Source organism: Canis lupus, chromosome 17 (genome assembly GCF_003254725.2).
Source record: "Canis lupus dingo isolate Sandy chromosome 17, ASM325472v2, whole genome shotgun sequence".
Taxonomy (NCBI): Eukaryota; Metazoa; Chordata; class Mammalia; order Carnivora; family Canidae; genus Canis; species Canis lupus.
The window spans coordinates 61997468-62023903 of NC_064259.1; the positions used below are offsets into that span (position 1 = coordinate 61997468).

The 26436-nt window shown below is 45.9% G+C and overlaps 1 protein-coding gene and 1 long non-coding RNA gene across 5 annotated transcripts in view; one reads left to right on the forward strand and one right to left on the reverse strand.

Annotated features, from left to right (window-relative positions):
- The first annotated feature begins 1203 nt into the window (after window positions 1–1203).
- Window positions 1204–18681, forward strand: LOC118351125 (uncharacterized). Its single transcript, XR_004805970.2, has 3 exons — window positions 1204–2609; window positions 5930–5994; window positions 15038–18681. It is a non-coding gene; the product is annotated as an uncharacterized LOC118351125 (long non-coding RNA).
- The window catches only part of MAGI3 (membrane associated guanylate kinase, WW and PDZ domain containing 3), a 237202-nt gene continuing 225905 nt past the window's right edge, over window positions 15140–26436 (reverse strand). For 3 of the 4 annotated variants that reach the window (XM_049096157.1, XM_049096158.1, XM_025452933.3), the window contains 3 exons: window positions 25771–25914; window positions 21350–21488; window positions 15140–19881 (listed from right to left, as the gene is read on the reverse strand). In XM_049096157.1, coding sequence (XP_048952114.1) covers window positions 18737–19881; window positions 21350–21488; window positions 25771–25914 — 1428 coding nt within the window. In that variant the 3' untranslated portion in view covers window positions 15140–18736. Of the gene's footprint in view, window positions 19882–20490; window positions 20582–21349; window positions 21489–25770; window positions 25915–26436 lie in introns of all 4 variants that reach the window. The other variant, XM_049096159.1, reaches the window with a different exon arrangement.

A 26436-nucleotide genomic window follows, 5' to 3' on the forward strand; every position in this document is an offset into this window, starting at 1 on the left:
CTGAGATCAAGAGTTGAGTGCTCTTCTGCCAGCCAGGTGCTCCTTCCATTTCATTTTTTCAAGAACCCTGGGATCATGGCTCAGAGTCACCATTTGTCCGATGAGGCCCGCCACTCCCCACCTCTCCAGGGGAGGTGCCATCTGTGGGGCTGGTTCATGTTTGTCCATCTTCCTTCCTCCTTTTAGTGGACAGAAGGTGGCTTGTGAAACAGCCAGTGACTATGTCCAAGGAGACTGAGGATTTCCCCTGGGAAATGGGTGCGAGAGGGAGGACAGGTCGATGGGGAACCAGGAAACTGTTGGCCCGTCGCTTTAGAGGAAAGAGTGTCCTTGCTGGGTCCTCACCCAGGGTGGATGAGTCAGAACTGTCCCTGGCCAGGCCTCCCTTAGTCCTTCGCCCTTATCCCTCTGTGCCTGTGTTTGGCCTCTGGACCCTAAGACTGTTGTGCCCAAGATTGCGAATCCGAGAAACCACCGAGGAGCCGACCCCGATGCAAGCGCACGAGGGTTTATTAGCGAGCTCGAGCCTGGGTCCAAGTATACCCGACACAGCGGAGCAGGGGCTGGACCCCGAAGTGGGTTACAGCTGGGTTTTTTATGGGCTGGTCTAGGGGATTTTCAGAAGGGGTGGAGGAATTTTTTCCATTCCAATATGGGGGAAAGGGTGGGGGAGTTTCTTAAGATCTGACCTGGGATTCCCTGCTGAGGACATTTTCCCATAAAGTTCAGCTCTTATTCACAGGGGCCTAAGATGGCTGTACTTGTGCTAATGCTGAACTTGAGGTGGGTTGGCCTTAGTTTTCTCGGCCTCCACAAGACACCACCTTCAGGTGTTTAAGCCCCCCTCAGACTGAGCAGGCCACACCACGCCACGCTCTCCCAGATGCACCCCCACCCCTGGATGGCATTAGAGTGAGGTGTCGTCCTCCACATCCAGGATCCCAAAGGGTTTATTGGGGTTTCCTGGGTTAGGAATCGAGGAGGGGACTTTTTTGGCCCCCAGACAAGGTGAGTTCTTCAGACATCCCCTTTCCCCTTCCCTTCTCTTCTCCCTTCCCTTCCCCTCTGTCTCTCTCCCCTCTCCTCCCCTCCCCTTCCCCCCCTTTGGAAGCTGCAGCCTGAGGGTTGGGGGAGTGGAAGAAAGCCATTCAATGGAGGCAAGTCCCAGGCCCTGAGGACATTAAGAGACAGTCTTGTGCATTTGAATGAAATGGCTGAATGAGGCCCATTGGAACGAATCACCTTGAACTTCCCTTCAGATGGCAGCCACCCCCCATCCCCCCCACCAAGGCTGAGTCCTCCAGTGGATTTGGGAACAGAAGTGTGTGTGTGTGTGTGTGTGTGTGTGTGACAATAGGTATGTACCCCCTAGGGTGGCGAGGCAGGCTCATGCTGGCTCCTGCAACTCAATTCATTCTGGGAATGTTCTGTTGTTTCTGCTGTTGCCACTTGCTGCGATGAGCCAAGCTAAACTCCTGCCATTGCCTAGTTCTTAAAAAGCCTGATTCTCCTGTTTTCTTGGTGAATGGACTGACCCACACCCTCCCATCCCGCCAGACCCCTTGTGCAAATACTTCCACTGGAAGAGTTCGTTCACCTCGTCCAGAAAACAAAACAAAACAACAGCCACCTACACCCACCACATTGCCACAGAATACTCAACCCACAAAACAGAAATCCAGCTGTCCTCCTTCTGCCTCAATCTACTGAAGAGAGTCACTGTCTTAGACATGCCTTAGGCTCAATGACTTGACGCTGTCTCCCTTTCTCTGGCACAATCCCATCCCCCATCAGGCCCATATTATAACTGCAGGACCACACTGCTCACGGGAGCTGGAGACCATATGCTGAAGTGATCGGATGGGAGCACTGTCCATTTGAAAGGACCTACCCGCCAACGCATCCATAAACAAGGTCCCGGGAAGTCTTCGACATTTACGTGCCTCTGATGCAGTCATTGCTCTGGAAACTCCAGCATCTGTAGCCGATCTTGTCCATGGTCTTCTCATCTGCACTCGCCCTCTGCTCGCCTGATACTTTGCCCGACTGTTCACAGAGAGATTAGATCCCAACCCGCAAGAGCTGAGTCCATATCCTCTGCTCACCCCAACGACAGAGAGGAGTATGCACAGGTCTGCACCCGTCTTATGCTTCTCCACCGTGGCAGGAGAAAATGTGGCCTGCCCTCCCTCCTCCTGTCAAAAGTCAAGTCTGAGATAAGACTTGGATATAAAGGAATCCAGAATACAGTTTTGAACTATAGACACTTAAAAAGTAGCGGCAGCAGCGAAGAAACACACGCAACCCCCCCAGCAGGTGGAAGGAGGGTGTGCTGACTCCCCCTCCCTTTCTTTGGAGAAGGACACCCCCTCCCAGGCCCCTGGAAGGTGCCTTGGAGGAGGTGCCAGGAGGGGATGAATGACATTCTTGTCTTCAAGGACAGGGAGTCGAGCATGAGCAGGAGAATTCTGGACAGATGGATCTTGTTTAAAAAAGAAAAGAAAAAAGAAAAGAGAAGAAAAGAAATCCGTATGTGCCTTTAGCCTCCCCACATAGTTGAGTTCCTCTCCCACAATCTCTTCTCCTTGTTCACCCCAACGGACAAGCAGGTAGGGTTGGCCACTCCTTGGGGTCTCTGTTTGCTCGGGAGGGGTCTGCCACGGGACGCTTGTCGGGGACAAACTCGTCCTCTCCTTTCCTCGTTCATCCTTCTGATGTCAAGGTTGTCCTGGGGTCTGGAGCCCCAGCCGCGAGAGGGTGGAGGTCACGGGGGTGCCCTGGGGACGCCGTCCTTTGCGGTGTCTGTGGTTCCAGGGGTCTCCTTTGGGCCTCGCTGGCTCCCTGCGGTGCTGCCCCGAGGCTCTCAGCCGCCACCCGCAGGAGGGTCCCGGAGAGGGCCGAGGTCCTGGGGGGGGGGGGGCACAGGCTCGCACCAGGGGACCCAGCGATCCCCTCCCGCGGTCAGGCCCGGGGCCCCAGAGGAGGGTGGCGGGGGGCGGGGGGCCGGGGGCCGGCCTTTCAAGTGTCTGAGTTTGGCCAACCTTCCCCCCCGCCAGATGGCTGTCCAGCCTTCCGAGTCACCCGACTTGCTTGATTTCTCTCTTGTCGCGTCTGGTCGGGAGCTTTCATAGTGCTCAGGATGTAGGATGTGCAGGGAACAGTTTTCATCCCCGATGGGTGGACGCTGTGAAGTGGGATCAGGGATTCATACAGGTGAGAAGCCCAACAGAGAGGGTGGGAAATGAAACCCTTAAAAGCCCATGGCCCATTGGTGACCTAACGTGATAAGAGTTCCCTTCATCAGAGGAATTCTTGCTGGGGGGCTTGTGCCCTTTCCTGTCTGGATCGGAGGGTGAAGTTTTGGAAAGGTCCCTACTGGCCCCAGAAAGCGTCAAAGTGCCCCAGCACCTAGACAGGATGCTGCTTTGTCACCTCCAGGGTCCTATCCTCTGCCACCACTGTTTATGTTTTCCTATGACTGCCTAATGCTCGCAGGTGTCTATCTTCAATAGTTCTTCTTCTCCTTGTCCTGTGGTCCCTTGGGTTTGGTTGGTTTTCAAAGCTTTTTACTGTGATTGATTTTTTTTTGTCGGGGTTATTGATTTTTAAGATTTTTGAAAATTCCCTTATTCATGAGGGAGAGAGAGAGGAGAGGAGAGGCAGAGACCTAGGCAGAGGGAGAAGCAGGCTCAGGCTCACCGCGGGCAGCCCGATGCGGGATTCTCCTCCTGCACTCCGGAATTACACCTGGAGCCAAAGGGAGAGCCTCAACCGCCAAGCACCCAGGCTTCCGAAAGCTTTTTAGTTTCAAGTGATCCCTACACCCATCCAACAGCCCTTGGCTGGAACTCACCACCCCCGCCAATCAAGAGTCACATGGCACCAGCCGGGTGCCCTCTAATACCTGGACCAGAAAACCAAACCAAACCAAACCAAAGGGGAAAAAAAGGAAAAAGAAAGAAAAAAGTTTTGAACATGCCTAAGGGAGTTCTGCCCATTGTTTTCCTTTCCCTCTTAGTATCCTGGACAGTTTCCCTGAGGGAACTCTCCACTAGGCCTGTCCCATAGGCCAGGTAGACCTTACGTCCACAGCAGCTATGGAGGCTGAATGTACATGACCCAGCATTAATTTTCTGACTCAGCATTCCTAGCCCGCTAGCCTCTCTATCAAGGCAGTTTAAATCTATATCCATGGCAGGTTTGGTGGCACCGTATATGGACTGGAGTCCTTCTGGGATGCCAGATACTTGAATGCAGGTCTCCACCAGCCTCTTTAAAAAGGGTTGACCCTTCTTCAAGGGTTGCTTACGGGCAGCGGAAACATGACCTGCTTCACTTTGAAAACCAAGCCTTGAGCAGCCCGGGTCCAGTGGTTTGGTGACGCCCGCAGCCCAGGGTGTGATTCTGGAGACCTGGGATCAAGTCCTATATCGGGCTCCCGGCATGGAGCCTGCTTCCCCTCTGCCTGTGTCTCTGCCTCTCTCTCTGTCTCTGTGTCTCTCATGAATAAATAAATAAAATATTAAAAAAAATAAAAACCTTGCTGTTCTGGGCAGTTAGAAAAGAAATAAAAACACGGTCTTTTCTTCTCTGTTCACAATCTCTTACCAAGAGTAGATTTCCAATGCAAGTAAACCTTGGCATTTTAACAGAGAGAAGAGCTAAATCTGAATGCCATACCAGTGTGCTTGTAAAACTCACTTCTCCCAATCTCAGTCCGTCTGGATCATGCACACAATTTCTTTTCAGAAAGTCTCCTTCAGAAACCCCTTCTGAAATGTCCTTTTGTAATTCAGAGTCAGTCTTAAGTTTTCTTTCCCTGAAAAGCCAGGCTCTGGGAGGCCTGTGTGGCTCAGCGGTTGGGCCTCTGCCTTAGGCTCAGGGCATGATCCGGAGTTGAGGGATGGAGTCCCAGGTCGGGCTCCCTGCAGGGAGCCTGCTTCTCCCTCTGCCTGTGTCTCTGCCTCTCTCTGTGTCTCTCGCGAATAAATAAATAAAAATTTTTAAAAAATAGCCAGGCTCATTTTAAGACATTTTTTTCTTTTCCCTCAACAAAAAATGTATTCTCATGCCTTGTGCCTCTTCTCCTACACATCTCCTACCTTCTCACACACGGAGTTGTTTTCCTTATCGTTTTCCAGCAGTCTCGATTCCATGTGGAATGTGTGAAGGGGAAGGGGGGGAGGGAGGGAGAAAGAGAGAATCTTTCTTTCTCTTTTTTTTTTTTTTAAGATTTTTGTTTAATTATTCATGAGAGGCGGAGAGAGAGAGAGAAAGGGCCAGAGACCTAGGCAGAAGCAGGCTCCCCACAAGGAGCTGGATGTGGGACTCTATCCCAGACCCCCAGGATCTCGCCCTGAGCCAAAGGTGAGCCAAAGGCAGGTGCTCAACCGCTGAGCCACCCAGGCGTCCCCCACGGGGCAGACTGTTAACTCCCAGAAACCTCAGTCTCTGGTGAAAAGTCAGTAGGAACCACGGGCACACCGTCTACTGTACCAGAATCCTTTAGATTGGCAAATGTATGAAAACATGTCATAGTTTTTAGAAACACAGTTTGTGTGTGTGTGTGTGTGTGCGTGCGTGTGTGTAAGACAATTTTCAAGAAAGCATGAGACATGTATACTAACACACGCAGGTATCTGCAGTTTTCCTGAATAAGACAAAAGATCAAAAGAAAAAAGGGGGAGGGGAAGAAAAGGGGAGGGAGGAAGGAAAACACAAGGAAACAAAACAAAAACCACCTTGGGTGTCTTAGTGATTCACGGTGTTAGTATTTTACCTTCTGTTGAAAAGACGCAGGTATCCGATGAATTCAACCCAATGTATCAGTTAACCTAGTCCAACTTCGAAGTCTCAGGTCACCAAAGATTTTGGAAGCTATTGTAAGTGTTTACCTGTAAACGCTTTTTCTCTTGTTTTACCTCAACAGTGACTGGTCTGCGAGGCAGACAAAATGGACCATCTTAAGCAGTTTTTGTGGACAAATCACAGCAGGTACAACTTAACTAATCCGTTGGGGTAACAGCGGGGTTGAGCAGGGCCCTCCCTGGGGCCTGGAACCCTCCAGCCTCTGGTCGGTGCGGTCCGGTGGAGCCAGGGTGGGAGTAGTTCTCTTTTTGGTTTCTGTGCCTGTTGTGTGACACATGACAAGAGGGCAACCGTGGTTTCTTCGTATAAAGGTGGCGGAGGGGTCTATGTGGGTCACCAGCATTCCAGGCTCCCAGACTGAGGCGGAGCCAGCACCCCCCAAGGGCTTGTAAGGCAGACAGAACTGAAAATCAAGAGATTTTACAACCGGAGGGGGGCGGAGGGGTGGGGGTGGAGGGAGAATGCTGGTTAACTGTGTGACGTGTGACATTGATTGCTCCAAGGACACGTGCTTTTAAAATAAACCAACAGCCTTGCATTGGCTTGAAAACTATATATGTCGCCCCTGTGTCCGCTACAACGTCAGTGGATGTGTTCCCCACTCTCACTGTCAGGCTCCCGTGGGAAAGTCTGAAGTCCAGGGGAGCCCTGGGGCCCCTTCCTGCCTGGTGATCTGGGGGGCACTCCAATGTGAACCTCAGAAGGAGGTGGCCCCATGGCTTGGGGTGGGTTTGGCTCCTCGCTGGGGGTGGGGAGGTGGGGGGGCGATGGCGCTGGGGGCACCGGGGATGGCAGAGGGGTTGACCACTGCAGCCCGGGAGGCCTGCGGAAAAGTGGGGGGAGGTGGAGGGGAAGGTGGGGGGGGAACGGGGTGGGGGGGGAGCTACAGGGGAGCCTCCCGCAAGGCCTGAGGCCGATTTAAAGTTTTTGGTTTTTTTCTTTTAATGATTTCTTTATTTATTCATGAGAGACAGGGAGAGGTCGAGACACAGGCAGAGGGAGAAGGGGTCTCCACGATGTGGGACTAGATCCCAGGTTCCCGGGACCTCGCCCTGAGCCAAAGGCACAGGCTCAACCGCTGAGCACCCAGGTGTCCCGAATGTGGGACATTTCATCTCAGATCATGGGAACTTGTAAAGCTTTGGGGCTCGTCTTTATCTCTCTGAGCCGCACGGTGCCCGCGGTTTACCCGCGCCTGCCTTCCAGCTCACGAGCTAGAGTCCCTGTGCAATGGGATGTTAGCAGTGGCATCCGCAGGTGGAGGAAACCTCTCCCCTAGGACACATAGGGACACGTAGACACAAACAAGACGCCAACAAACTCTAGCCTCGGTCTCACTCCTGTTTGTGGAGAGGTCACGAAAGACCCGATGTTCCAATCTCTCCATTTGATGAAAACACCCCCAGTTGCCAGGTAGCCTGACCAGGTTCTGGATCCATCCATCCGTGGTTTACCATGACCAATCAGAACAGGGCCGGGTTCGTGCAAAGATACCGAAAGCTGCAGCAACAAACCAACCGAAACGAAGACCAGAGTGTCTCCCCAAGGGAGCCCAGCATCGGGTCCTCCCCAAAAGTCGGGGCTTTCCTGATGAACCGTATGTGAGAGGCTAGTTGAAGGCTGCATTCAAGAAGTGCTTGTTTCTGAGAGTTGAGCCCGGTGCGTTTCCATTGCGTCCCCACACCTACTGTTAGGTTCTTTTTCTTTTTTCTAAGATTTTATTTATCTATGCATGAGACACACACACACACACACACACACACACACACGAGAGAGAGAGAGAGAGAGAGAGAGAGAGAGAGAGATAGAGAGAGAGGCAGAGACACAGGCAGAGGGAGATGCAGGCTCCATGCAGGGAGCCCGACGTGGGACTCGATCCCAGGACTCCAGGATCACGCCCTGGGCCCAAGTCGGTGCTAAACCGCTGGGCCACCCAGGGATCCCCCCAGAGAGGTTCTTAAGCAGCATGTGAGAGGCTGGAGGAAACCGCATAGGAGGAAGGACCCATCGTCGGAGTTTAGACAGGGCCTTTCCATTGCGCCTCCTGCTGAGATGGGTCCTAACTCCCTTGGGTGAGAAGCTAGTTGCAAGCTGCATTCCGGGAATGCTTCTTTCTGAGGGAAGTACAGCTCCCTTCTAGTGCGCCTCCGCCACCTACTGGAGAGAGAGAGAGAGAGAGAGAGAGAGAGAGAGAGAGAGAGAGAGTCAAGCTCCCTTCCTAGAGGCAAGCTGACAGCTGCCTTCAAGGAATGCTGTTTCTTGCAGTTATGAACTGTGCATTTCCACGGGGCCTCCAGCCTGCCGTGGACGTAGGTTCTGAGTCCCTTCCGTGAGAGGCTTGTCAGAACCTGCCTTCAGGGAACGGTGGTTTCTCAGGGTGAAGTAGACCGCCTTGATCTCCATCCTCCACACTTACTTTTGACGTGTGTTCTAAGGCCTTTATGGGAGAGGGTAGTGGGAAGCTGCGCTCAAGGAACGCGTGTTGCTCCCAGTTACCTGTGTAGCATCCCCACGGCCCCTCCCCTCCTGGAGATAGCTTCTACCTCCCTCGGGAGAGGCTGGTGGAAAGCGGCCGCGCAGGAATGCTTATGTCTCAGAGTTCAGTCCAGCACCTTCCAGGCACCTCCTCACCTTCATTGGAGCTAGGTTCTGACTCCCAGTGGTGAGAGTGTGGTTGAAAGCCACATAAGGAATGTTTCTTTCTGAGACTGGAACACAAGGCCTTTCCACTGACCTCTGCCCCTACTGCGGACACAGGTTCTAACTCCCTTATGGTAGAGGCTTGTCAGAAGCTGTCTTCAATGAATGCTTGTTTCTCAAAGTCGACGGCATTTCCCTCAATCCTCCACAGGTTCTTTCCTTATAGGTTCTAATGACTTTAGGTGAGAGGGTTGTGGAAAGCTACGTTCAAATAACGGCAGTTGCTCACAGTGAACTATATAGGATAGCCTTGGCCTCTCCACACCTGTGTCTTCCATCTTCCTTAGTTCGGAGGCTAGTGGCAAGTTGCAGCACTGGAACGCTTGTGTCTCAGAGTTCGGTCCAGAGCATTTCCATGGCACATCCACGTCTAGAGTGGAGCTAGGTTCTAACTCCCATTGGTGAGAGGCTGGTTGAAAGCTGCGTTCAAGGAATGCTTCTTTCTGAGAGTTGTGCACAGGGCCTTTCCATTGGGCCTCCACCCCTACTGTGGACTTAGGTTCTAACTCCCTTATGTGAGAGGCTTGTCAGAAACTGCCTTCAAGGAACACTTGTTTCTCGGAGTTAGGTTTATGGATTGGGTCAGGGGTAGGTAGGTTTTGGGTAAGAGCAGAGTTTCTGATAAGAGTAGTTGTAGGAGTAGGGGTAGTTATTGCAGTAGGAGTAGATGTAAGGGTAGGGCTAGTGTAGCTGTAAGAGCAGGGATATGAGTAGGGGCAGACTTAGTGATAGGCTTAGGGTTAGGTTTAGGTATACAGGCATGTGTAGGGGCAGGGTTAGACAGGATGAGAGGTTGGTGTAGAGTTACAGGTAGGGTTAGGGGAAGGTGTAGGGTAGGGTGTACAAGTTGGGATAGAGGTACAGGTAGGGCTTTTGTTAGTTGTATGGGTAAGGCTAGCGGTAGTTGTACAGGTAAATGTAGTCTTTGGGCTAGTGGTAGGGTGAGTTTTTAGGAAGATGTGTGGGTTGTGGTAGGGGCAAGAGTAGATAAAGATGTAGGGGTAGGTATAGCTGAAGAAATGGGGTATGTGGAGGGGTAGTGTTAGGGGGAGGTGTAGGGGTAGGAGTAGGAATAGGGATAGGTATAGGGGTAAGCGGTAAGGATAGGTTAAGGTGTAGGGATAGGGCTAAGATGAGTATAAGTATGTATAGGAGTAGGGGTAGAGTTAGGGTTAGGGGTAGGGTTAGCAGTTGGGTTTCAGCTATAAGTAGAGGTAAGGGTAGGAGTAAGAAATAGTGTAGCAGCAATGGTAAGGGTAGGGGTAGGATTAGCTTTAGTGGTAGGGGTAGGGATAGGCTTCGGAGTAGTCGTAGGTGTTGGGGGAGAGTTGAGTTAGGTGTAGAGTAAGGGTTAGGTGTAGGTTTCAGGTTAAGTGTAGCTGTAGGTTTAGGGGCAGGGCTTGGAGTAGGATTAGGGTTAGGTGTATGGGTAGGGGTAGGGGTAGGTTAAGCTGTAGGGGTAGGAGTGAGGTTACAGGCAGGGCTATGCATAGTGCTAAGGTAGGAGTAAGGATGTGTGTAGGAAAAGGGGTAGGGGTAGTGGTAGGTGTAGGGTTAGGGATAGCTTTATGCATTGGTTTGCGGGAGGTGTAGGGGAAGAGTTAGCTGTAAGAGGACCTACTACTACAGAGTTCTGGGGAGAGGTAACAGTGGGGTAAGGGTAGTTTTAGGAGTAGGTGTAGAGTTAGGTGTAGGGTTGGGTGTCGGTGTAGGGTTAGAGATGGGGTAGAGGGAGCAGTAGGTGTACAAGTATGGGTAGAGTTAGGGGTAGGGTTGGAGTAGGGTTAGGGGTACAGCTAGCAGTTGGGTTTGAGGTAGGAGTAGATGTAAGAGTAGGAGTAAGGAATAATGTAGCAGTAAGGATAAAGGTAGGGACAGGGGTAGGATTAGCTTTAGGGGTAGGGGTAGAGGTAGGTTTAGGGATAAGTTTCAGGGTAGTCATAGATGTTGGGGGAGAGTTGAGTTAGGTGTAGGGGTAGGAGTAGCGTTAGGGTTAAGGATAGGGGTGGGTTTTGGAAGTAGGAGTAAGGGTAAGGTGGTAGGTAGGGATAGTATTTGGGATGGGGTAGTTGTAGGGTTAGGGTTAGCGTTAGTTGTAGTGGTAGGTTTACGGTAGGGTAGGGTTAGGGTTAAGGCTAAGGGATGAAGTAATGGGGTAATCTTAGGGGTAGGGATATCTATTAGTGTAGTGGTATGGGTGGGGTTAGGGAAAGGGATGTGGGTCATGTTAGGGATTGGGGTAGGAGTAGGGGAGGGGTATGTGGTGGGGTAGGGGTAGGGGAAGTTGTAGGGGTAGTGTTATGGTAGGGTTATGGTTAGGGAAGGCTTTGTGAAGGGTTATGAAGGGGGTTGGAATGGAGTTAGTGTGTTGGATAGGGGTAGGGATAGGGTTACCTATAGGAGTATTTGTAGGGATAGGCATTGGTTTGGTGTAGGGGTAGGTATAATGGTATGGGTATTAGTAGGGGAAAGGGTAGGTATAGGGTTAGGAGTATGTGTAGGGCTAAGTGTATAGTTAGGTATGAGTTAGGGGTTGTGTTTGGAGTACGTTAGGGCTAGGGGTAAGGTTATGTTTAGGGTTTGGTGTAGGAGTAGGGTTAGGTTTAGGTGTTAGGGTAAGGGTAGTCATAGGGATACATGTAGGGGTAGGGATAGTGGTATGGTTAGTGGAAGGGGTAGGATTAGGGTTAGGCATAGGGGTAGCGGTGGTTTTAGTGGTAGGGGTATGGCTACGTTTAAGTGTAGGGGAAGGGATAGTGTAGGGTTATGGTTAGAAGTAGTTGTAGAGTTTGAGCAATGGGTATGGGAAATGGTAGGGTTTGGGTTATGTCTAATGATAGACATAAGGATAAGGTTAGGGGTAAGTTGAGAGTTAGGGATAGGGTTTGGAGTACCATTAGGGGTAGGAGTAGGGTTAGGTTTAGGGGTAGGGGTAGGAGTAGGTTTAGGGGCAGTTGGGGTAAGTGTAGTCATAGGGTTACCTTTAGGGGTACAGGTAGGGGTATGCTAGTGGTAAGAGTAGAATTCGGTTAAAGTGTAGGGGTAGTTTTAGGGGTACAAGTATGGCTAGATTTATGGGTAGGGGAAGGGGCAGTGTAGGGTTATGGGTAGAAATAGTTGTAGAGTTAAAGCTGTGGGCATGAGAGGTGGTAGGTTTAGGGGTAGGGATGGGGTAGAGTAGGTATAGGGGTAAGGTTGGGGTAGGTGTAGTACTAGGGATAGGAGGATGATAGGGTTGATATAGGGTTAGGGTTAGGATTAGTTATAGGGTTATTGGTAAGGGTAGGCTTAGGGATATGTGCAGGGTTAGAGGTAGGTATGTGAAGGAGGAGGGGCACAGGTAGGGGGTATGGGTAGAGGTATTGTTAGGGATAGTCTAGGGTTAGAGGTAGTGGCAGGTGTTAGGGGTAGGGCTATGTGTAGTTAGAGAAAGGGTTAGGGTGAGGGATAGGTTTACAGGTGGGTTAGAGGTATGGCTAAGGGTAGAAGTAGAGGTATGTGTAGGGTTCGGGATAGGAATAGAGGTTGGGGTATGGTGATGGGCAGGGTTAGGGGAAAGTATAGGTGTAGTGTTAGGAGTAGGGGGTTGGGCAGGGGTAGGGGTAGATGGTGGATTAGCTGTAGTAGTAGGTGTGGGGACAGGGTTATGGGTAGGGTTAGTGGTATGAAAAGAACAGTATAGTTAGGGGTAGGGATAGTTGTAGGAATAGGGTTAAGTTTAGGGATGGGGAAAGGATAGGGATAGGGTTAGGTGTAGGGATACTGGTAGTAGCAGAGTTAGTGGTAGGCCTCAGGTTATGTGTAGGGGTAGTTTTAAGGATATGGTAGGGGTAGGAGTAGGTTTAGGCGTAGGTGTAGGATTAGGGTTAGTGTTAGTTATAAGGGTAGGGATAGGGTTAGGTGTACGGCTAGGGTTAGAGTTAGGGGAAGTGGAAGGCAAGGTGTAGGTGTAGTGGCAGGGGTAGGGATTGGAAAGAGTAGGGGTAGTGGTATGTTAGGGTTAGGAAAAGGTAGATGTAAGAATCGGGTGGAGGTAGGTGTAGGGTTAGGGTAGGTTTAAGGGTATGGATAGGGATATGGGTATGGATAGTTTAGGTGTAGTGGTATGCGTAGGTGTAGGAGTGCTTTTGTTGTGGTGTAGGGATAGGATTATTGCTCAGCGTATGGGTAGGCATAGAGATAGTGATAAGTGTATGTTAGGTTAGGAGTTTGAGGGTGAATGTGTAGGGGTTGGGTTATGGGTAGGCATAGGGCTAGGGGTTGGAGTAGGGTTAGGAGTAGGGGTAGAGTACAGGTAGTGGTTGGGGTACGAGTAAGATTAGGGGTATGGGTAGGGTTAGGGGTAGCATTAGAGGTAGGTGCAGTGATAGAGGTAGCCTAGGTGTAGGGTAGGGTATTGTAGTGGTAAGGTCTTATAGGTAGGGGTACTGGTAGGGGTAGTAGAAGGGTTAAGAGTAGAGCTAGGGATATTGTTAGGTGTAGGGTGTCGGGGAAGTGTAGGGTTAGTGATAAGTATAAAGGTAGGGATGGGTGTAGAGGTAGGAGTACATAGGGATACTGTTAGGGTTAGGCATAGAGTAGGGTTTAAGGGTAGGAGTAGGGTTATGGTGAAAGGCAGGTTTAGGAGTAGGGTTAGGGTTAGCAGTAAGGGTAGAGTTAGGTATAGGTTAAGGTGTAGCAGTAGGGCAAGGGTTAGGCGTAGACGTGGGACAAAAGGTATAAGTATGTATAGGAATAGGGTTAGGGGTGGGGTAGGGTTGAGGTAGGGCTAGCAGTTGGGTTAGAGGTAGGAGTAGAGGTAAGGGGAGGAGTAAGGAATAGTGTAGCAGTAAGTGTTAACAGTAGGGGTAGGGGTCGGATTAGCTTTAGGTCAGGTGTCAGTGTATAAGTATGTTTAGGTGTAGGGGTCAGGTAGTAGTAGGTGTTGAGGGAGGGTTTGGTGTGATGTAGAGGTAAGGTTAGGAGTAGGTTTTGGGTTACATGTAGCTGTTGGTGTAGGGGCAGGGGTAAGGCTAGGTGTACATGTAGGGGCAAAGGTAGGGGTAGGCTTAGTTTTAGGGTTCAGTGTACAAGTATGGGGGGCCTAGGCATAGTGTTGTTTCCAGTGTGGCTCTTCTGTATCTTTAGTGGTGGGAGAGAGGTTTTGCTAGTCTTCAGGTCATTCTTAACTCTATGTAGTTGCAGCCTTGGTGTGTCCATGGGAGGAAGGGACGATCTTCCTACTCTGCAGCTTCCACTGATTTTTTGCCTACTTGATTCTGGTCCCTCCCTACTGGAGTGTAATCTCCTTAAGGCAGGGACTCTTCGTCTACCCCTTAGATTCCCCAGAATGCAAAACAGTACCTGATCCCATAATAGGTCCTCAATATAAATGTACAGAATGAATGAGTGGACCTCAAATAACATTCATGCAACTTTTTTTTTGTTAGGATGGAAGAGTTGCAACTTCCTTCCTACTCTCAGTGCTTCATTTATCTCTGTATAATTTCTAGGAACTTGGGCTTTTTTTTTTTTTTTAAGACTTTATTTTAGAGAGAGTGCATGACTGGGCCAAGGAGGAGGGAGAGGGACAAGCAGACTCCACACTGAGCGGAGAGCCTGATGCAGGGCTTGACCCCATGACCCTGAGCTGAAATCAAGTCGGATGCTCAACTGACTGAGCCACCACCCTGGCACCCCATAATTTGGGATTTTGTTTTGGTCCCAGAAATTGGAGATAAACTTCAGTGGTATTTAGCTGTTACCGAGAAACTAAACTATTGTGTAAAAACAGGGCTAGATTAGATCAGACATTTATTTTTATTTTTTTATATATTTATTTTTTATTGGTGTTAAATTTGCCAACATATAGAATAACACCCAGTGCTCATCCCGTCAAGTGCCCCCCCTCAGTGCCCGTCACCCAGTCACCCCAACCCCCCACCTACCTCCCTTTCTCATTCATACATTTAAATGGAATGATAATAATAACTATAGAAGGCTAAGAGAAATAGCTGTTTACTTAATTTGTATCAGGAAAAACTATCCCACTTAAAATTGCTATGGAGGTAAAAACAGAAATTTCCTAAATATGTACATTACAGCTAATGTGTAATATAAGCCAAATACTTCATATAGTTGAAGAACCAAATACTTGCCTAACTGACCCATGTTTCTTGGTTTTCAGAGACATGTAGAAAAATCCTAAATACCACAATGCCTCACAGGGTATAAGCTTATGGGTCTTTGAATTTTTGGTTCACTGTATTTATAAGTAAGTGGTCTTGTGCTCTGTAAAAATAATAGTCTTCCAAATTAATTACATTCACTTTTGAAATTTTTTAGATCTACTCACTCATAGTAGGCCAAGTGGGTCTGACTCCCAATGTGGCACATGGTTTGGGATTATGGAGAAATTCATTAAAGTTAATCTCATGTATACATGTATTGACTAGTTTAATCATTTAAAGTAATCTTTTGCTTCTTGCAGTTATTGGTGCCCATCCTGAATAATCAAGTTTGGATTTCACAAATGTGCAGTAATTCCATACTTTCCTGCAGCATGCCTGAGTGTATAAACTGTAATAAGGGATTATTCAAGGTAACAAACGATTGTTGTTTATTAAGGACAAAATAAGCCTCTTGATTTGTGTACTTGCTAATAATAGTTCTGCTTGACTTTAATGCAAACACTGTAAAATAGACAAATTCTCAGGATTCTCTGTTAAAATTTAGATGTTTAGGCTAGCTAAAGCATTCGGCTATGCTTTTATATTTTTAATGTCTCTGAGAATGACTCAGAGTTTAGTGGTTAGAATCACACTCTTAACACAGGCTCTCTTGCATAGCAACAATGAAAACAGATCCAAGTTAGTGGCTCTCTTCCACTAATAGTTAACTAAAGCAAAGACTACAGGTTTCATATCATAATTAGGGCATGCTTTAAAGAAAATCATTGTATTGCTGATAAACCTTAATAGCGTGACCAGTAAGGAGCTGCCTAATAAATAAATCTGTGGGAATCCCTGGTGTCTCTCGTGAATAAATAAATAAAATCTTTAAAAAAAAATCTGTTATTGTTTAACACATAGAGATAGCTCTTAGGCATTGGAGCACTCCACGATGATGTAAAAAGTTCCTCTGATGTATCCTTCATACCATAGTGTAACATCACATTTTGTGCAAAAGTCCGTGTTTATACCAACATTCTATGGAGCAATCTATGGACTAAGCTTCAGCTTAAACACATCTTTGTGGAGGTCATTAGACTGTTAACTGTTAGTTTAATTTGAATATACCTTGCTTTTTAAAAACCATATTCTCTTTAATTGCCGGGCATACTAAACACGAAATTCTTCATTTGTGCATGTGTTTAAAAGCATTTGTTTTTTTCTACACGGGAATGGCTATTTAAAGGGGGGAAAAAACCCAAGATATTTTCATGTAGAAATAAAAAGCCAAATGCTTTTGTGTCTGAGACTTCTGAAATAGTTGACCCTGTTCAACAGCTACTCGGTCTTAAAATTTGATGTAATTAGGATCTCAGTCTCTCAAGACAATGCGGTAGCATCCCAGAATTTCGTGAGAAGGTGCACTGTCCACCCAAACAATTTTGCTGCCACTTCTACAGCTTTTGCTATGACATGTGTCTCCACTGTGGGGTTTGGGAACCTGGGGTTTGATTTTATTTTTAATGTGAATTCATGCAAGGGTAGGAATTTATTTTTACCTGCAAGGGCAGAAGAACCATGGTTGCGAAATAGGTTTTGAGCATTAATCATACGAAAAAGTAAATGAAATCTAAGTCAAAACACTTCATTCTGAAAGTAAGTGTAACCTATAGTAAATGAAATGATTTACTGTTGAAATGACATAGTCTGATGAAAAAGAGTTTTGTGACCTTACAGGAAACTAGACTTCGACTACTCTATCCATTAGAAAGGTCTAATCACTGAATTTCCAATAAGACAAGTCCTTTTCTCTCCTGACAGTGTAAGAAAAGAGTTTGGGGTGTAGCAAATTACTTTTGCAAAGCTATTTTCTTTACAATGAACAAGCATAATGATAATTAACTCAAACCAATTTCAAGGTGTGCATACTGATAAAAGGAAGCTATACAGGTACAGTCATCATTATGAGTCTTCCTGACTGTATGATTTTGAAAGGTTGTCACTTGGAGGAACAGAATCTATTTAAGGAGTCACACTATAATATGAATTAGCTCCACAAGGAGAAAGCAACATTAAATAAACCTGACAGTAAAAGAAATGCAGGCTGTAAACAGTTTTTTGTTTTTGTTTTTTTAATATCTATATAAAAAATAACGAGCGATTTACAGATCTTTCTCTAATCAGAACCTCAAGTGTATATATAAAGGTACTGTACAATATATAAACATTTACAACCAGTACATCCATATTTTGCTTAGCATTCCAAGGCCACATTGCTACATCACTATAATCAGTACAGTGACAGATTACTTAGAAAGAAAAGAGCCACATCAGACTGACAACATATGACATCAAAGTTATGTCACAATTAACAATAAAAATAGGATTTTTATCACTAATTGTGGACTATAGGGAAAATAAATCATTTCTGTGGTGATAAATTCTTAGCATGTTATCAAGCCTCCTAATTTTTCTCTATTCAAGTAGTTACAATAGGTGGGTAAATATAGTTCTGGATGAAAGGGGATTTCAGAATCTCACTCTGGGAAGCATGTCTCAGCTACAAGGGCAGCTTCGGTTGTTACATTAAAGACTTTCACAGTCGGACTCTGAGAGGACAGGGCCTGGATGTAACATGTTTCACAGGAACAAGATGAACCCAAATGACAGAACAGGTGTGTTCAAATACTCCATAAAATGGTTTCGTTCCAAGATTGTTTCTTTATTCATAGTGGCTGCTTCGGGAGCTGGAAAAACCTGGATCTCTTTTATGGAGTTAAAACCAGTCTCTACCTCCCAACAAACATCTTTATTTAGATCTTTTAAAAAGAACTCCGAAAATGTGTACAAGCTCTAAGCAGATGTTTAGTCTCCCTTTCTTGTTTTTCAAATAAGTTAATGTAGATAGAAATTAAAATGAAATACGATCTAGCAAGTGCTATCTACCGCCGTGCCACGTCTGCCCTCCTGACCTGTCTGTCCTGAGCACGTGTGCTGCCTCTAAACACCCAAACTTGTACAGCTGCTGCCAGAAGCGCTGGTCCGTCAGCTGGCAATGGGCTGTGAAACTGTTTTGTGACCACGGTCCTCGCAGTCTGTATGCTATTTGGACTCCTCACATAGGCACCATGTAGTAACGACTAAGGAATGAGTACTAGGAGGTCCAACCCAAATAGCCAGAAATAGAAACCTGGTAGCTTTTCCTTGACACGGCAGTAGGCAATATTTCCGCATGCTTCTTTCTGGTTTCATAATGAAATAACCGAAGTGAAAGGGTGACCTGAGATGCTAAGACCACATCAGGGTTGGACACGATAGCAAGAGGGGAACTCTTCATTGCCTAAAGCACTAGCTCATTTTGATCATCCAATTGTAATATTTTAAGTTACTTGAAATACCTGATCCAGCTGAATTTAAGAACCCTACGGAAGTGTCGCTATTTGACCACATTTTGTTTTTCTTTTCAGTAGTGATGTTTCGGAGTATCATTTTTAAAACTGGGCCTGGGCCATCACCAGTAGCTGTTAGAAGAGGCAGCTGCCATCATTAATGACGGGCTAACAATCCCTTCCTCTGCAAGGACGCAAATGTGTCTCTCTGTAAACATGCAGCATGCTATTGAGAATATCAACTTCCAAGCCAAACCTAGTTTTTTCATTACCGTGGAAATCGCTGAGTGAGATGGATAAAACAGACATGATACAGTAGATAACTTGGCACAGATATAAAGTGAGTTGTGACCACACTGTGCAGATCAGCGTGTGTCACTTGGTGGGACACTCACGAAGATGGGCTGGGTGCAGGGCAGGGCAGCCAGCTGGGGGACAGTGGGGTCTCAGCGATCCTGGAGGCCCTTCATGCAGCCAGGGTCACTTAATGCTCAAATTAAAATGTGTGTGTGTCAGATTTCCTGAAAAAAAAAAAAAAAAAATGACTGTGTGTGTGTGTGTGTCTTTTTGGAGAATGACACTTCTTGGTAAGAAGAGATTACAGCTTGTTTCTCTGTTTTATACCGAAGGTCATAGCCGTTTCTCGGCCACACCCGTAGTGCCTGTGGCTTTATTTGCACTTGGCACCTTCCAGGGCCCTGGAGTTATGGGTGTTTTCTTAACAGGAGACGTGCTCTCAGGCCGGACCCCTCCACTCTCCCTCGTTTTATCAGCTGCCTCCTGTTCTCTCCCTTGGGGAGCTTTGGCTTTGTTTAAAACCATCCTTTCTTCAGGGTCCTGCTTCCGCTTCTTGTCTGGTATTTTGGCATTCTCTCCCATCTTCTCTTTGCTGGAACTTGTCTCTCCAGAGGTCGCCTTCCTCCCTTTCTCCCCATCAGGTAATACTTTACTAGCAGTGGGACTAGGCTTTTTGGACGGAAGAGACTTTTCATCCATTCTCTTGCTTTTTGTCTCTGGAGACCTGGTTCTGTTTTTTCCAGGCAGGCTCTGCTTTGTGTCTTTCCTGACAACACCTGATTCTTCTTTGCCCTCGGAGGTCTGCTCCGCACCATCCCCAGCACGGCCCCCTCCTCTCTGCCCATCACACCCTAATAGTCTGGCTTCAGCGTTCGCTCGGCCTCTGCTCCCTTCAGTCCTTGGCTGCTTCTTGGGGCTTGCAGATCGTCCTCTGCTTCTTTTGCAGTGCTCCTGCCCAGACTCTACCCTTGCACCCATCTGACCTCCTTTCCGGTCACCTTTCCTGGGGCTGAGTGATCGATTCCTGGGACTGAGTGATCGATCCCTGGGTCTCCTTGGGGGGTCAGCTGTTAGAGGAGTGGGAAGCTTGTCTGGACGTTCTTCCACATGTCGGAGGGCAGGCTTCCTGGGACTAGCAGATCGGCCTCTTGGTGTAACATCGTTTTCTACTCGGAGGAGGTTTTTCTTGTCACTCTGCCCATGAGTGCTGCTGGGTGGATCCCTTTTATTCACATTTTTCTGGAGAAAAGAGGGCTGCTTTTTATCAGACTGATTTTCATTGAAAGTGCTTTTCTTTTCAGGCACGCCGTCCTTTAATTCCTCTGTCATTTCATATATCTGAGCTCTTGTTAAAGACTCTTCCACTCCTGGCATGGGAGATGCCTCAAAGACGGAAGGACAATGTGAAGATGGGGGACATGGTGGCTGCTCATCATAAATCACATTTGAAGACGAAGGATTAGTAACATCCCAATCACCTACAAAAAGGGATTTGGGTGGAACATTATTAAATTTTAGAATTACAAACAGGAACAATAAGTTCTGAACTGTGACAAGCTATTTGAATTGTACTAACTGCTTAAACAGCCTTATATATATGCTGAGCTCTCTCTTTCTCTCTAAGGCAGGTCATAGAGATAGCTGTACTTGTACACAGGGTGGTGGTACTACAAGTAGGTTGTTTAAATATACACAAAATAACAGTTATCATTTTTCCAATAACATGTATAATTAGTGACATAATATATGATGTATGAATTCTTCATAAGTAAAGCCCAATAAAACTTAGAAGAAATAAGTAATAAAATTGGACCAAATTACTTGGTCCAGGAACCTTACTAATTTGGCTGTTATCAAAAGATACAGCTTATGGATATGCCAAAATCACTAATAAAGGCGACCTAGCTGTGGTAACCAGAACGAGAGGTTCATGGGCAATTGTAAATAATTTTCTGGCATTAAGCGGTCAAATTTAATGTCAAAGGAAACTGAAAAGTGCAGAAGATAGAGATGTATTTAATAGCATCATTTTTTAATTAAACAGAAAAAAAAAAGAAGGAAGTGATTTACAAGACATGCAAATTTACCAAGTCTTTTTAAGGAAAGACCAAGAAAAGCCCTGAAAGCCTTAATGTTGCTCAGGTTTCACGTAGGAGCACAGACCGGAAGGAGCCAAACCTGAAGAAGGAAGAGAAAAAGCCTAGGACTATGTAAAAAAAAAAAAAAAAAAAAAAAAAAAAATCACAGCGCAGTTAGCAAAGATGTCACTGGGAACGTGTATGGTTTACAAGCAGATGGTGGAAGATCACACAGTCAGAGAATTACAGGCTGGAAGGGGACTGCAGGAGGTCACGCCTACACCTGTCCCTCCGAAGCTTTAGGGGTGGGGGGAGGAGGGGGACTAGAAGGGACAAGTCCTGGTGGTATGGTACTGGAGTTCTAGGCTAGTGCACTTAATTAAAAAATGATTTTCAAATCCTGTGCTATTTCAAAAACATACGGCACCAAGCTGAAGGTCGGTACAGGAGTAGGGACATGGTCCCACGTCCAACTTCCTGACTGCAGTAGGGCGACAGTAACTGGTTTTTGACGAGTGACCAGAAAAGCCTAAAGTTCTTAGATGTTCTTCGTGACATTTAAATCACTTGCTTCTGATAGCCTTTTTTTTTTTTTTTTTTACAGACACATTTCTCTACAAAAGCAACTGTATGTTTTCCGTTGAAATTGCTTAGCATCTTCCATCCCAACAGAAATCATGCCCGGAGCCACTTACTTCGTGATATTATAGTAACTATGCAGTGTAACTAGTTTCAGCTGGCTCTGGTGTTTCTCTCTGAACCAGCTAGTATGGTATCTGCCCCCTTCAGATAGACATCCTTTTCCTGCCATTGCCCCCTCCATAACACATGGGCAACTTTTCAGCTACAGGTGAGCTACTTCACTTACCGTGGTCAGGTATTAAGCCAGTTCCCGGCCTCAAAAGCAGAAGAACTTTATTTCCACCGGCTTGAATGAGTTCAATTGCTCGAGTATGTGTGATGCCTTGTGTAGGTTCCCCATTGATTTCAACAATCTGGTCCCCCACCTAGAGAGGGAACATTCACAGGAATGACATGTGACTCTGCATCCTTCCTTCCACTTTGTCCACTCTGGAGCCACTCAACTTTGGCTGAGTGACCTTCTCTCCTTGGAAAGATGTTTACCTTGTACACCGTGCCATTCTACTAAGGCTGAGAGGAGTGGACAGATGACAACAATAGGAAGGGATAGTGTCCAGCTTTATTCACTCTGTAGAAATCCCACAGGAGAAAGTTTTCTATGACTAGTGAATGGGATCTGGGCACCTTGAAATTGTGAATCAGATTCTGAGTTTTCCAGCAAAGGATAAACACAAGAGGTGAGGTCTCTGCAATCCACATGATACTTGAGGGCTGTAGCTGAATGATCCACCTGGGAAGGGTACTTTTCAATTTGAGCTGAATCTTGAATTTATTCTGAAACCCAGGCAGGTGGATCCTCATCTCTGAAGCCTTTCCTGGCCTCTGGGGGAGAGGTGCCCACCCCACCTCTTTGTATAGCCCACATGTCCCGTATGTCTATGAAGCATTAGATTAAAACTCTGAAACACTTCAGCTTGGAGAATATAGTAATATGAATGCTTATTTAAAACCAGTAACTGGCTTATGCTCATGACTTTATTGAAAAATAATTTCCTCAGGAAACATAAAACTAGGAACCAGAAAAAGATGCCTCAGTACCACTGCTGTTTACTGTAAAAGCTGTTACTATCATTTTTTAAATGGAAAATATGGATGAACCAAATATAACTTCTGTAAAGGAGCTGAATAAAGATAAGGATGGTAATGATGTTAAAATATGTTTCAAGGTGATGAGCAAGCATAGGGTACCAGCTTCAAAAGAGAAAAAGTGAACAATGGACTGAAATTCCAAAAAGCTCAAATATTTATGAGCTTACTAAAACCATCCCGACATAACACAGGATGACCCAATACTTATTTAACAGAGGCTGGGGGAAGAGTCTGGAACCACAGATAGCACAAAGAACAGGGGCCAGGAAAGTGGGTGTTGTGGTCCACTCCTGCCTCCACCTCCTGCTGGCAGAGTGGTTGGTCTCAGTCTCCTCCCTGTGAAATGGGGATAACGTCAGCACCCACCTCCTGAGTGCTGGGGACAATTTAATGAGAGAAAACCTGATCACACAGCAAACAGACAAATGTTACTTTTCAAGTTCTCTATTTCCCAGTCTTGCCAAAAAAGACTTCAAATGTATCAGATTTACCTGAGGTTCAAACCTCCTCTCTACACTGCAAAAAATGTCAAGTAAACTATGGAAAAAAAAAAAAAAAAAAAAAAAAGAGGAGTCTCTTAAAGAAATGGAGGATGTCAAATAAGATAGATGGATTTAACATAGAAAGCAGAAGAAAAATCTTTAAACAAAGTAAGATAATAATAGGGGCACCTGGGTGGCCCAGGTCATGATCCCGGGGGGCCTGGGATCCAGTCAGAGTCAGACTCCCAGCTCAGTGGGGAATCTGATCCTCCCTCTTCCTTGGCCCCTACCCTTGGAGCGCTTCTTGCTCTCTCTCTTCTTCCCTCTCAAGTAAACTCTTAAAAAAAAAAAAGATGGGAAAAATTCATACACATATATTAATAAAAAAGTGTATACCTAGAATATGTAAGTGACACAAAAGTCAATACTCAGATTTCCCTAATAAGTGACTGAAGAAAAATTATTTTCATGAGGAAATATTCATAATAAATTACCACTGCATATAAAGTCCTGCTGATAATTAGAGAAATGAAAATTAAGGCAGAGAGTACTAGGAGCATGCTTTGGGAGTGTCTTGTGAACATGACTGAGGTTATCATTAATTGCAGTCACATAGTTTGGCTTGAATTCACTGTCCTAATAAGCTATTTCTTCCTCTTTTAGTACAACAAATAAATTGCAATAAAGCTTGTAATTGAACAGATTTGCCACCAGGTGTCATTTTTGTTTAACTTTAAAACCACATTGTGGAGAAGGACACTAGAACCCTATCTATGGCTTTAAGATTTATGGTAGACAGGCCCTGGGTGGGGCAGGGGGTTGCGGGGAACAACAGGTTCTCTACTGGACTGTATGAAGCTGGCGATTTAAAAAAAAAAAAAAATGGAAGAAATTTGAACATTCTTCAAAAATTCTGTTACTTAAAAAAATTTAAATGTGTCAAAAAATGAGGACTACATCTTTTGATAAATAGAACCAATAACAATTTGAGTTCAGGTTTATGTTATTGAAAAATAAAATTATGGAGGACAGAGGAGACAGAAATCAAAGAGAGGAAAAATGCAGAATAGAAGAACCAAGGGAAGAAAAGAAGCAGAAAAAGGGGATAGAGAAATACTCTGTTCCTTAAAAATGTTACTATATTAACAGCCACTAAAAATTTACATCTTGTATTGAAATTACAAAATATTATTTCCAGTACATAGCTTACATTATCTTAGAAGGCCTCCAGAACCGTTACGCTTCCCCAAACAGTCAATCCAGACAAACACAGGTTGGGGCCTGACATGGAAAGCATGCGAACTGGGTCCCACTGCAGCTGTCACAGGCCAAGAGACCCCAGCAAGGGACCTAGACTCTGAGAGACTTGGTTTTATATCGGGAAGTGGGGACAATGCCACCTCCCTTAAAGGGTTTTTTTGAGGCTAACACTAAGTGAAAACAGGTGTTGCCTGGAAGACTACAGACTCCACATTTTCTTCTGTGTCTCTCATAAATAAGTAAATAAAAATCTTAAAAAAAAAAACACCCAGATTTAAAATATACCCAAATTGATTTTTAAAAAAGAAGGGGAAGAAAAAGGACCAATCTCTGTCTACTGAAATCCTACCTACTTTGGGTGCCTGGGTGACTCAGTCCATTAAGCATCTATCTGCCTTGGGCTCAGGTCATGATCCTGAGGTTTTGAGATCAAGCCCCATGTCAGACTCCCTGCTCAGTGGGGACTCTGCTTCTCCCTCTCCCTCTACTTGTGCTCTCTCATTTGGGCTCTCTCTCTCAAATAGATAAATAAAATATTAAACAAAAAAAAAAAAAAAGAAAAGAAATCCTACCCACTTTCCCATGCCACCCATTCTGTGAAATCTGCACTCATACCTTCTTTGAACTTGTGCACAAATCTGGTCATTTTGAAGAGGGTGGTGTCTTATTTGTTTTAGGGTCACCCTTGCTCCCAGCTCATTCAGTATTCATTCATAAAAGCTTGGGGTAAAGCAAACACTCAACACATGTTTACCAAATGAGTAATGGGAGTAGGGGCAGTGATATGGAAAATTCAAAGCTGCAATCACCTGGAAGTCTGCCTTTTCCAAACATTATTAGAATGTATCATCTGATTTATTAAAAAAAAATCTTCAAAAAAAAATCTTCACTGCCACCTATTCAGAAGGGAGGAAATCCAAAGTTCTCTTGAGCAGCAGGGGGAAGGCTATCTAGAATTTAAAATTTCTAATGTATCACCTAACAATATCAGTGAACTATTTTTTTAAAAATTGAGGCCAGCACACATCCTCTATGTGAGATTCCTCCTGAAGAAACATTCAGAGGAGGGGGGAAATACCTGTGGTGCAGATCTGCAGACAATCTGGTCTGCAGGGCCCTGGACAAAGCTACAGCATTCCAGAGTTGAGAACACCTATGATGGACCATTACCCATGTGAATTCTAGTCTTTCAATAATAGTAAAAGTTGGAAGAGTCATGCTTTTGGATTTCTGGCTACCTCTGTAGGTGGCTAAGAGGAAAATAAAATCCTTAGGCTATTATTTCTGGGAAGAGGTTGAAGATTGTTTTATCCTGGCTTTTCCAAGACTTTTAATAAGATGAAAGGATATTTTATTTACGAATCCATTTGCCCTCAAACATTGATGGTATAAGTAAAAAATAAGTTTCCTTATCATCCAAAGTCAAGAAGGTAAGAACAGTGTCACTGTGGTACTGCCTAGCGCACCAGAGCACCTGGCAACATGAAATTGCCAGGCATCAGAAGGTGAAACAATGAGCAGCTGCTTTTATTTATTTTTTTTTTTTTTTAAATTTTTATTTATGATAGTCATAGAGAGAGAGAGAGAGAATGAGACAGAGACACAGGCAGAGGGAGAAGCAGGCTCCATGCACCGGGAGCCCGATGTGGGATTCGATCCCGGGTCTCCAGGATCGCGCCCTGGGTGCTTTTAGATTTAGTGACCAAAACCTCTGATGCTTAGCTTTGGGAGGTTTCTGCTTTCTTTTTGATCAACTATTTTCAGTAGTTTCCAGTTGGGAGCCGGAGCCAAAGGCTGCGGAAGGAAACCAACTCACGTGAATCCTGCCGTCTTTGATGGCGGGGCCCTCCTCAGCAAGACGCAGGATGAACAGCCCCATGTTGTACTCCTTCCCCCCGCGGAGGCTGAACCCGAAGCCCCGGGGGCCTCTCTCCAGCTCCACTGGGTGACAACCAAGGCTCTGGGAGAGGAAGAAGCATAAGGAAAACAAGTTTTCATGGACTATTGACAGTTGGAAGAAAGACTACTTTTGGAGCTGGGAGATATGATTTTATACTTTCATTATGCATTTCTGTATCTTAAGAAAGGAATGGTTTTGGTTGAAAATCTACTACTTTATAGATGCAATCTAAATTAGTCTGAAGATCACGTTATCTCTACTGGTTGGTCAATGTGCAACAGAACAATCAGAGAACAGAATTTGGGGAAATGCTTCCTTTATGGAGATTTTGACTAATTGTTCTGAAAAAAGAAAAAAAGCACAACCCCCCCCCCCCCCAACCCTACTTTGATGAGCTCAAACACTGCTATTTCTAAGTACTGGACCCAGTGGGCTCATTTCTCCAACTATGGGGTATACTTTTTCACTGACATTCTCTTATGGAAGCTAACAGAATGCCAAACACACAGCAAGTCTTCAGGAGTTGTTAATCTTGGGAACTAATGTTATCTGAGTTGGTCTGCAGTAAAAATTCACCAGTGT